At 47.8% G+C, this 11,026-nt stretch overlaps 1 protein-coding gene across 1 annotated transcript; it reads right to left on the bottom strand.

Moving 5' to 3' along the window:
• Positions 1-506: 506 nt before the first annotated feature.
• On the bottom strand, positions 507-7,129 carry MED10 (mediator complex subunit 10). The gene is made up of 4 exons (XM_074329107.1): positions 6,936-7,129; positions 6,312-6,395; positions 3,485-3,587; positions 507-1,182 (listed from the first exon to the last, which is right to left on the bottom strand). The coding sequence occupies exons 1-4, from the start codon at positions 7,055-7,057 to the stop codon at positions 1,084-1,086; spliced, it is 408 nt and encodes a 135-aa protein (XP_074185208.1). The 5' UTR covers positions 7,058-7,129; the 3' UTR covers positions 507-1,083.
• Positions 7,130-11,026: the final 3,897 nt, after the last annotated feature.

Here is an 11,026-nt window from a genome sequence, read left to right as displayed (position 1 = left end):
TGCAGAGGAAGCACCTGAGGCTGCAGGTTCCCGGGCAGCAGCGCAGAGCCTGACTCAACAGGTCTGAATCAGACTCCCATTTCTAATAACGAGTCCAGGTCATGTGAGGCAGGTGGCCTGCCGGTCACCCTGGGGAGCACTGCACCAGGACCTGGGACATGCAACAGCACCGCCCAGGTTTACAGACCCACAGGCTCCCAGGGCCCGCCAGGCGCCACCACGTCCGACTCTGCCACTGATCAAAACTCCAGTGTACCTGGGGGCACAGCAGGCACAGGGCCTGCGGGCGTCTCCAGTGCCCCAGCCTGCCTGCCTCAGTGCCCGCACGCCCTCCACCGAGCAGTACCCGAGAACCACATCGCTGCGTCCTGCTGTAGCTCTTCCTGCTTCGAAGCTGGGAGAACAAATTTCATGAATATTGTTCACACTTTGGGAAAGGAGTAGATGACTATTTATAAGATATTCTGTGCTGTAAAACTGTTATAAAAACAACTGCATGGAATAAGTCACATAAATACTTAAAGAGTTTATTATGATTATGTCTTACTGAAATCCATGTAAGTTACCTTGAACACATTCTATGCGCTGTGCTTGAAAACATGAAACAGAACACCAATTCAAGTACTTCTCATATTAAAACAACATTTTTTAATTTTTCCTTTTTTGTGGTTAGCTTTTTTTGACACCATAATAAAATGGAACAGAAAGAGTACATAAAAGCAGAGTCATCAGGTAGACTTTTTAAAACCGTGTACTTTACCTATCACATTTAGTATCTCCAAGACTATCCCCCGCAGAGAACCAAACGCACTGCACTCAAAGCTGCGGGATCACCAGGCATGTGAAAGCCTGAGGACCAAACAGACACAGGCCCGGGACAGAGCCCACTGGCGGCACGGCGCAGCTCCACAGCCCTCTAGGCACTGCCATCCCGGGGACATTACTGACAAGGACAGGTGGCTGGAGGAGCGGCCCGGGCCCCGGCCCCAGCCAGCAGTGCTGGGCCGCTCACAGTCAGGCTGCCTGAAGGTCAAGGCGACGCACAGAGGACTGGGAAGGTCTTCAGACAGAGGGAGCAAGAAGTTAGGATGTGGGGTGGTCCTCTCCTCGGATGCTTCGATACTTAGCCATGTCTTCTGGAAACACTTTAGAAAGTTCTTGAATCAGTAAGCTTTTAAATTTCTAAGAAAGAAAACACACACTGTCAAAATATGTTTGCTTGTGACCCATCAGCCCAATTACAGACGACACCTGTGCCAGGGCCCTCCAAGGGGACGTCAACTGTGCTCGGCCCCACGCAAGCCTCTGGCCGCTCGGCTGCTGCCCACTCATTGCCCGTGGACACAGCACGCTTGCAGCTACAGTGCATGTACAGTGAGAACTATCTGAAAGGAATTCCTGCTCAAATACAACTTCTTCCCTCCTGCTTCAAAGTGAAAAATGCCCCTCTTGCAGGGAGCCAGCCACAGAGGTGGAAATGAATTTTGCAGTCAGCACACGTAACAGGAATCTTCAAATACTATTTTTAATTAAACAATTATTAACTCAAACCAATCACACTCTCTGTGTGCAAACAGCTCGATCAAAGCTTTCAGAGCAGCTGGAAACCTGTCTCCACCAAATGTTATGGCTTCCCAATCCTACCTACCGTGTTCCCCCGAAAATAAGACCGGGTCTTATATTAATTCTTGCTCCAAAAGACACATGAGGGCTTATGTTCAGGGGATGTCCTCCTGAAAAATCAAGCTGGGCTTATTTTCCAGTGAGGTCTTACTTGCGGGGAAACATGGCATCAGCCTAACACTTGTTTTACCCACTCTTACAGGCAGCTAAGTACCTGCCAGCATCTCACGACCTTGTCTTATAAGCTGCACTAAGGCAGCATATTCAAAGGAAGACACAAAACCTAGTTCAGACACACTCTCAAAGGACACCGCACTCCGACACCACAGGGACTATTTAAGATACAACTTGGGAAGTACAAACACACAGCCCACTGGACAAGCGAAAGCCATGGAACTGCACTGTGACTTTCACAGGCCTCAGATGAGAGGGAAGGACACCGAGTCACAACGATACATAGTCTGTAGGCAGCCCCACCCACAGGACACGTCTGTACCAGCCGCACGCCCTGGAGTCGCACAGAAGCATGGCGGGACCACGGAGAACACGCATGGACCTGTTCGTACCAAGGGGGTTTCTGTTGGGCATTGCACCTCACCCAACAGTGCAAACAGTCACAACCTGCCACTGATTAAAGCTGTATCATGTCCCGAGGGTGACACCAAGTTCAACAGCAACTCAGTCCCAAACTGACAAAACAGTTAGGGCAAACGCCACCCCCAGGGCACACTGCCCATCATCAGCACACATCCATCACCTGGGGGCCTTGGGAAGCCCCGCGACCCCAGGGTACCACGTGATGGCCGTCACTGTCATCCTGACAATCTGCTTGTTCCATGCACCCTCTGAGTCCTAAGAGGTCACATCAAACACCAACTGGGCACATCTGTGGGCACCAGGTGTCAGCAGGAACAGAGCACTCGTGCCCTGAGACCCTGGAGCACAAGCTTCAGAGGAGACAGAACAGAGAAAAAGAAAAGGGCAAACCCTCTTCAGTGCTCTCAGTAAACAAGCTGAGGAAAGGCTGGTCCCCAAGGCCTCTTTGCAGAGGTGACATACAATGACCCAAACGATAATCCGTGTGCAGAGAGCGCACGCAAGAGCTCCAGAGGAGACAGCACGGGAAAGAACAGGAAGGAGAGGGTCTGGTGACTTCCAGAAACGGAAACGAGACCAGCGTGGCCGGGCCCGAATGAGGGACGGGAGTGGAGAGGCAGAAGGGCTCGTTGCACAAGGCCAACAGAAATGGGAGGCCGGACAAGGGGCAGTGCTGTCCGATTAAAGGAAAAACCACACACACCCCAACTGGAACCATATCTGAGTTAATTTAAGGAAGAAAAAAAGGACATATTTCATGTTCAAGATGCATAGTTTTCTAGACCTCATCACAGCAAAGAAACAGAGCCAGTTCTCTGTGGAGAACTGCAAGACAGAGGATAGGTACAAAGGAGTCAGGAGTCAGAAGCTGCACAAGAGAACAAAGATTCAAGAACCCTCTAAACCAAAGAACCATAATTACAGGAAAAGGCCCAACAGAAGGCATCACAAAGCACCAAAGTGCAAACCTGAAATATTAGTTTTAAAAATGAAAACAGTTAGCTAACAATCACAGAAATTAACCTGGACTTTCCTAAGAGTAAGGCTGCCACTTTGTTACATGGTTTTATTCTATCACAAGTCTCTGCTGCTTAGCTTCGCCTACCATCCATTACACAATTCAGAAGTCCCAACTGTGTAACCTTACAAACAGCTGATGTTCGCCCCAGTGCAGAATAGAATGACCAAGTCCAGTCTATTAGCCAAATGCGCTGTCAGGATTTGTGTCCGTTCTGACATCCTCTTCTGTCTACGGCAGCCTTACCTTCATTGTGTCAATCTTGCCTTTCACTTGTTCATTTTTCGCTAGAGCTCTCTCCAGGCACTCTTTGGTGTAGAGCTGCGGGTTTCGACCTTGATCTATGTATCTGCAAACAGGAAACATTCCAATCAGCACTCTCATGGCTGACACCTAGTCTGATTTCCTATGGTAAAAAGAAAACAGTTAGCTATTTATAACTTCGCATGGTGCTGTGTAGACGAAACTGTGTCCAGGAACCAGTTAGGAATTAGGAGGCCTTCATTTATACAGCTCCAGATGGTTCGATCTCACGTCACTTCTAGAATATGACAGACGTGTGATGTCAGGTTAACGACCTTACAGATCACTTACTAGCCGAGCGAGCTCCACAGCCACACTTCACCTCTGAAACACTGGTGCTTTTCAAAGGCATGTGGCCACGACCTTCTCGGTCTCAGAGCAGCCTGTCAGGTTGGGCAGCTCCTGACAAGAGAGAACTAAGCCTGGGCCATGGCTTCAGACCCCAGCAACCTGGGGAGCCCGGAGAGCACACCAAGATGCAGACTCCACTCCAGGTCCCCCATCCAGTCCCCTTGGGAACCCTGTGTGGAGGAGCCTCAGGCTGCTGGAGGGGGCAGGAGGGGAGAATTACAAGCAGGAGAGCCAGGCCCCACGCACCCCAAGACTGATTTACAAACTGGTGCACTGCTTTCAGAAAGCGGAAGAGGCATACTACTTTCCCAAATACCCCTGAGTAACTTGAATGTAACAGAGGCAAGATGCTCTCTAATTATTTCTAAAAGTATTTCTTGAAATTTTTAACATTTGTCCCCAAAATTTCTTCATTACCCAAAAGATTTCATTAAGCATACTGCCTGGATAAATATCCACATTTTACCAGGTCTGGGCTACCTGCCTACCTCTGTGCCTCGAAGACCTTCATATTGTTCAGCTAAACAGAATTATTCATGACAAAGAAACAAAAACCATCACCACACTAAGTCCAATTTATGTATTTTTATGCTTCAGTGAAAAGAGAAAATTATCTCTTAGATTAAAGACACTGTTAAGTTACGGTTAATGGCATTAAAAACCAGCCTTTCATTGGACAAAATAAATCACAAACGCCAAGAAATTCCGTTGTATTGCAACGTTTTTGAAATGATGGAAGGAAAGCAGCAAAACTATCGTTGTGATTCTGAACAGAATCCATCCATTTCTGGGAACAAAAATCCTGACCGGCTCAAGTGTCCTCACTGAACAATCACTTCAACAGCAGTACCGTTCGGAGTAGGCTCTCCTGAGAGCCGAGGGTGGAGCCCACCTCTGCCAACACGAGTGCTGGCCAGCCGGGCCCAGGCTGCCGTCCTGGCCTTTGTGTCAGGCAGGCAGGGTCCGACAGTGCGTGCAGACAAGGCCACTGGGGCCTGAAAACTCCTCCCACACTGTGCACCACAGAGCAGCCCACGGGCTGTAGCTGCGGGTTGGCAGCGCCCAGCGGCCACCGCATTCCCAGGACCCCAGGTGAGTCTCCGCGGTCCCTTCTGCCCACCTGCTGTGGCTGCACTGAGCTGGCCGAGGCCCCACTTCCTGCTGCCCTTCAGCAATCTCTCCCTTTCGTCTCCCTCTCACTTGCCCCACCTGAGACTCAGGAGTTACTGGCCTTGGTCAGGACATCCAGCCTGCACACTTACGACCAGCACAGCACTGAGGAGGACCCTCCAAGGATGGAGAAGTGGCTTCCACCTTCCCTGCCTCACAAGCCGGCAGCCGGCGCCTGAGTCCAGAACTGTAACGCACACAGGACATTCACGCCCAGCTGAAGCCAGAGAACTCAGTGGGGCCAACTGAGACCACGCAGAGAACATGACACCACGCCAGCTGGTGAGGACAGAGCCGAGATCGTGAAAACTGCAGCCTGTGTGGCCTCTGTGCAGACAGCTTCTCAGCTGGGTTGTAACTTGGACTTGTATCTCTGACCTTTCGGGGTGTGAAACGACAAGAACTTTTCCTTTACTGTTCAAGGAAATCAGTGGTTTACATTTGCAGTTTTACTGCAAAAAGTACTAGAATGTTCTTGCCAATCTCGGCCAGCTCTGGGAGTTAAGAGGTTGCCTGTCCCAGAGAAAATGGCCCTGGTCGAGGAAGCACAAGTCCAGATTTTAGTCTTAACCCTGACACTGACAAGCTAACAGCCCAGTGCAGTTACTCACCTGTGAAATCAGAGATGTGACAACCAAACCAGTGTGCTAAAGCCTGGACTGCAAACAACTGAAGCAGTGTATTTCCCGGAAGCATTCTCTGGGCCATGACTGAGACAGGCGCACACACTGTCCCGTAGAAAACTGAACGGCCCTCCCAAGCTTACGTGGCCGAAGACCCTTTCTCTTTTCCAGCGGAGTGGACATTATCAGCTCCCAGAACCAGCCCTCCCAGAGCACTTTGGCCGACACCAGACCACATTACTTTCAGGTTGTTTCTGGCTGTAATTTTTTTTTTAATTTAAACTATAGCTCACTTAAGATTTTTTATCTTTTTCAAGGAAAAAAGAAAGTTATGTGGCTGTTCTTTTGTCTAAGCAGGACTTTGAGAGCCTACGATGTTTTTCACGTATTTAATAAGCCTCTATTCACGTGAAACTGTTACAATGATACAATACTGAGATTTTAAATTGTTGATCCCATTAAAGCAGACACTCGAGGGGAGGAATTTCTATTTTCCTCACTGCATACCCCCAGCACTTGGGCTGTGCCCACGGCGCCGCACGCACTGAAACACCCACGGCTGAAGCAGTCATTATACCGTAAGCAAACAAGAATCATGCTCAAGTGATACCAGAAATGGTACTTACTCAAAAACTTCTAAAGGCACAGTAATGTCATGAAGTTGCTGCCTGCACTTGTCAATATCCTGCAAGCCGGTGACGATAAAATTCCTGGGGAAAAGGCAAAAATGGGGCATTTGGTTAGCTTAGATGACACCATGACACCACCCACCTGGCCAACTGGGGCTCCACACAAGTTACCAGCACCTGCGAGGGTTGCTACGGGGAGCGCAGCGCACTCCGCGGACGCGCCTCCCCCGGGGCAGAGGGTCCCGGAGGCAACAATGGGAGGGGGTCACACGTGCGCAGGGAGGGGCTTCGAAGAGGAAGCACGAGTCCCACCGACGGGGCCCCAGAAAAGAAACTGCTGCGTCTGGCCGTGAGGACGTCTCGGGACCGCCCCCGAGGAGAGGTTCCCGCAAGGCAGAGCCGCAGGCTGGCCGGCAGCAGGCGGCGGCGGCGAACCGACCCTCCGCGCTCAGCTGGGCCGGCTGGGGCTGGGGCTGGGGCTGGGCGGGGCCCGGCCCAGAGGACGCGGGCGGCGGCTGCGGCTCTGCGCCCGACCCTCGCTCCCCGACCCCAGCGCCCATCCCTGGTCCCCATCCCTGCTCCGCTCGGGGACGGGTCCGGCGCACTCGGGCCGCTACTCACAGCTTCTGGTTGAGCCCGGCCTGGCTGCTAGGCTGGAAGTCGCTGACGATAATGCCGAGCTGCCGGATGTTCTCCACGAACTTCTCCAGGTGCTCCTCCAGGTGGTCGAACTTCTCTGCCATGGCCCTGCAGCGCGCACCGCCACAGCCTTAACCCTGCTCCGCTGCTTCCGGCTTCCGGCCGGGCCCACTACTACTTCCGTTTCCTCTGAGGGCGGGGAGCGGGACTCGCGTCGGGGGCGTGTTCTGGATCGTGGAGCGCCCTCTGAGGCGGGGCCTGGGGGCGGGGCCTGGGCGAGGGCGGGGGCCTGGGCGGGGGCGGGGCAAGGGCGGGTTGGGGCGGGGCCTGTGCGCGGGGCGCGGGCGGGGCGGGGCGGGGCGGGGCGGGGCGGGGCGGGGCGAGCAGCAGCCCCAAGCGGCCCAGGTGAGTGGGCCGGCCAAGGATGGGTCTTCAGGGCTCTCCCGGGTACTCTAAGGGCCACAAAGAGCCAGTGGTGAGGACCTGCAAGGCCCGGCTCTGCCTCTACTGGTCCCGTCCATAAAATCAGGAAAATGAGACCTGACAACTAACTATCTGAGGTTAGAGAAAGTAATGCCAAGAAAAGGGGAATGGAAGCACGGTGGGTAGGGCTTGAGAGAGGAGCTTGTCCCCACACGAAAATGACTATTTTTTTCTGATATACAAATTAAAGTTACTCATTGTAAATAATTAAAACAATGTAGTAAAAAGTGTAGTGAAGAAAGTGAAAGACTCCTGAACCCCTCTCCCCCACAACACGCACACTTACGCTATCTTTAATATCTTGGAGACCATCCTTTTGTGCATTTCTTTACATACAGGTGCAACTGCCTGCGGAAATGGCCTTGCTCAGCTTCTCGTTTGTGCACCTGCAGGCTGCTATGCAGGGTCCAGCAGACCAAAAAGCAGAGCAAGCTGCTGTTCAGACCTGTGACTTTCCCAGTAGTGATTTGCCATCCCCCAATGAATAAATTAACAGCCAGGACAAGTCACCTTGACTTAAAGCCTAGTGTCACATTTGAGGCCTTCTACTACTAACTGCTGCCAGTCCACCAAAGGTCTTGGCCCCCTCCATGCCCCATACAATGCAGCATCTTCACAAATACCCCCCTGGATGAAAATCCTAAAGTTTGCATGAAGGACCCTCCATTGGAATCCTTGAAGGCAGTGCTGACCTCCCTTCTTTCCTCTCGTATATAATTAGCCATCATGTCTCCTATCTCTTTCTTCTCCCAAGAGGGAGATGGCCTCCCCCTCAGCTCTGTTTTCCCTGATTCCTGCCACCTTCCTAGGTTAGGCCCTTACCTCCTCGTGCCAACTCTAATAAAGCAGCACCCTATGGGGTTTCCCTATCAATGAAGAATAACCTCTCCTACTTCACTAAGTTTTTAGTAAACTGCTGTTCATCAATCTTACTAAATTTCCCCTTTGATCACATCACTCTTGCACTTAAGAAACTTTTATGTGCATCCTTCTAGGATTAACCGACGTTTGTTCCTACAATAGCTTGTCTGGATTCCTCAAGCCCAAGTGATTTCACTTTTAGTGAATACCATAATAATCATCATCTTTTCAGTTCCTAGAGTCTTAGGCAAAATGAGGGAGCTCATTTGCTAAATGATCTGCAAAGTTCCTCCCAGCTGTGACCAGAAATAGAAACCCAGAGAAGGTAAGTGATTTGTCAAACTTCCTAAATCAGGGACTCAATCCAGGCAGTGGACTGACCTGACAAGCAAGCCTCTGTTCCCACTCTGAATACACAGAAATGTCAGATACAGTACCACCCTCTCCATGTAATGACACTTCAAGAGAATTTTAAAACAAGGTAGAAATAAAATATTGGACAAACCAAAAAAAAAAAGATGATTAGGGAAAGGTCAGAATATGAAGTTAACAGTCTTTTTCAATGTCATAAGAAAGAGATAGATATTGATGTAACTTAGGTTTTGTTAAGTATTTATTCTTAAAAATTAAGGGTTTCTCTGTACTAGAATATATAATTTCCAAACTAGTAGAGAAGGGGAAGGGAATAAGAAAACAACTCAATAGATGGCAAGAAAAAGAGGGAATAGATGGAGCAAAGAACAAGCGTGGAAACCAGGAAGCACAAAATAAGATGAAACAATTGAAGACAAATATGTTGCTGATCAGGATGAGTGTAAACAGATCTAAGGACTTGTTTAAAGGAGAGACTTCCTCAGATTGGAAGTATTTTGTCTTGTTGTTGCTTCAATGTAGCTACGGGGTTTTTTCAAAGACACACCTAAAACAAACATACAGAAAGGCAAAAATAAAGGCATAGGATAGAAGAAGATATGTCAGGCAACCAAAAGAAAGTTGTTAAAGCATATAATATTGAAAATTAATGGAAATGTAAAAAGACTTTTTTAATGAAAAAGGGAAGAATCCACCAAGATAATATACTAATATCAACCTATCAGCAACTAACAACGTAGTCTTATGATACCAAGCATGAAATTTGGCAAATTATGAGGAAACATTCAAAATCCATAATTATAACAGAAGATTTGGACTACCTCTAACAGAAAATGATAAGTCAAGTGGACCAAAAATATATGAAGAATATGGAAGACTTGAATAATATTAATAAATGTGATCTGTGAGAAACACTGAACTCTGAAAATACATTGCTTCCAACCACATACGGGATATTTATAAAATTTGACCATTCACTAGACCACTAAGGAAGTTTCAGAAAATTTCAAATTCTATCACAGAGACCAGATTTTCGGGCCTCAATATAATTACAGTAGAAATCAATGAAGGTGTTTACTTTTTACACACACACACTTGAAAACCAAAACAAAGTCTTTGAAATCACTTATGGGTGTACATACACCTGAATTTGTATAGGCAAGACCCTATTTATAGCTGTCTTCTTGGTGTAATTATTAATAGCACTCCCTCTGACTATAAAAAGTGTCTCAATTTGATTCATACATTATATGGTCATTCTGCCTAACGGGGAAACTGTAAAATATTTGGAACTGAATGAAAAGTACTTCTTATCAAACTTCTGCTTTGTTTCTAAAGTGATACTTTGAGGGAACACAGCCAGGAAAAATATACTAGGATTCCAACTCAAAAAGACAAAAAAAAAAGAAAACAAGAGAGAAATCAAAAGTTCAAATATCACATAGAAAGGAGTGATGAAAGTAAAGACATAGTGATAAAAATGAGAACTATTTCACTAGTTTTCTTTCTACTCTCATTAGAAGCTAGAAGGATGAATAGTAAAGAAAAGCTGACTGTTATAAAGATTAATCAGATAGACATACTCTAGCAAGTCACATCAGGGAGGCAAAGAGAGAAAATGAACAATATTATAAATGAATGAGGGAACATAACTCAGTTACAGTAACACTTGATGTTTGCACTTTGAAAGCTTGGAGGATGTGTATAAGTTTCTAAGAAACCACCACAAATTAACTTAAGAAATAATAGGAAATCAGAATTGATCCGAGCCTTTCAATAAACGAGCCAATAGACAAAAATCTCTTTCCAAAAACTGATCAACATCAGGCCCTGACAGCTTTTTGCATTAGTTTATTCTCTTTTTAATCAAACATGAAAGAAAAAATAATTTCAAACTTACCCAGATGCTTTCAGAGACTAGGGGAAAAAAAACATGTTTAAAGAGTTGTATAACTTGATATAAAAAGCAGACAACAAAGACAGTGGAAAAAAAAGAAAATGTAGTCCAATCTTCCTTCTGAAAGTAAGTGCAAACAATCCTAAACAAAATATTGGAAAACTGAATCAAACACTGTGTATCTGCTGTCTATGGTTATATAGCAAACCTCCCCAAAACTTAATGGTCTGAAACAACCACCATCTTCTAGTTTGCTCCCAAATCTGTAATGTGGGCTGGTTGCAGCATTCCCAGCTGGCCTCTGCTGCACGTCACATCGGTGGGGAGACTTCACTGGGGCTGGAGAACCTGCTTCCAAGATGACTGACTCCCATGGCCACCATGGCGGCAGTGGATGACAGGGAGACCACCGTTCCCCTGCATGTCAGTCTCTCTGAGGACTTTGCGGGGTTCCCCACCT

The sequence above is a fragment of the Rhinolophus sinicus genome, linkage group LG03 (assembly GCF_036562045.2).
Source record: "Rhinolophus sinicus isolate RSC01 linkage group LG03, ASM3656204v1, whole genome shotgun sequence".
Taxonomy (NCBI): domain Eukaryota; kingdom Metazoa; phylum Chordata; class Mammalia; order Chiroptera; family Rhinolophidae; genus Rhinolophus; species Rhinolophus sinicus.
Note: the sequence above shows the minus strand (reverse complement) of the source record. Positions and strands in the feature narration are given on the sequence as shown.

What these genes read in the sequence shown, in the direction of transcription:
- MED10 (XM_074329107.1), bottom strand. Translation starts at nt 7,057, where the DNA reads ATGGCAGAGAAGTTCGACCACCTGGAGGAGCACCTGGAGAAGTTCGTG. An exon ending in GTGCCTTTAGAAGTTTTTGA is followed by an intron (nt 3,588 to 6,311) that starts GTAAGTACCATT and finishes TCCTGTTTGCAG; the next exon opens with ATACATAGATCAAGGTCGAA. An exon ending in GCAAGATTGACACAATGAAG is followed by an intron (nt 1,183 to 3,484) that starts GTAAGGCTGCCG and finishes TTTCTTTCTTAG; the next exon opens with AAATTTAAAAGCTTACTGAT.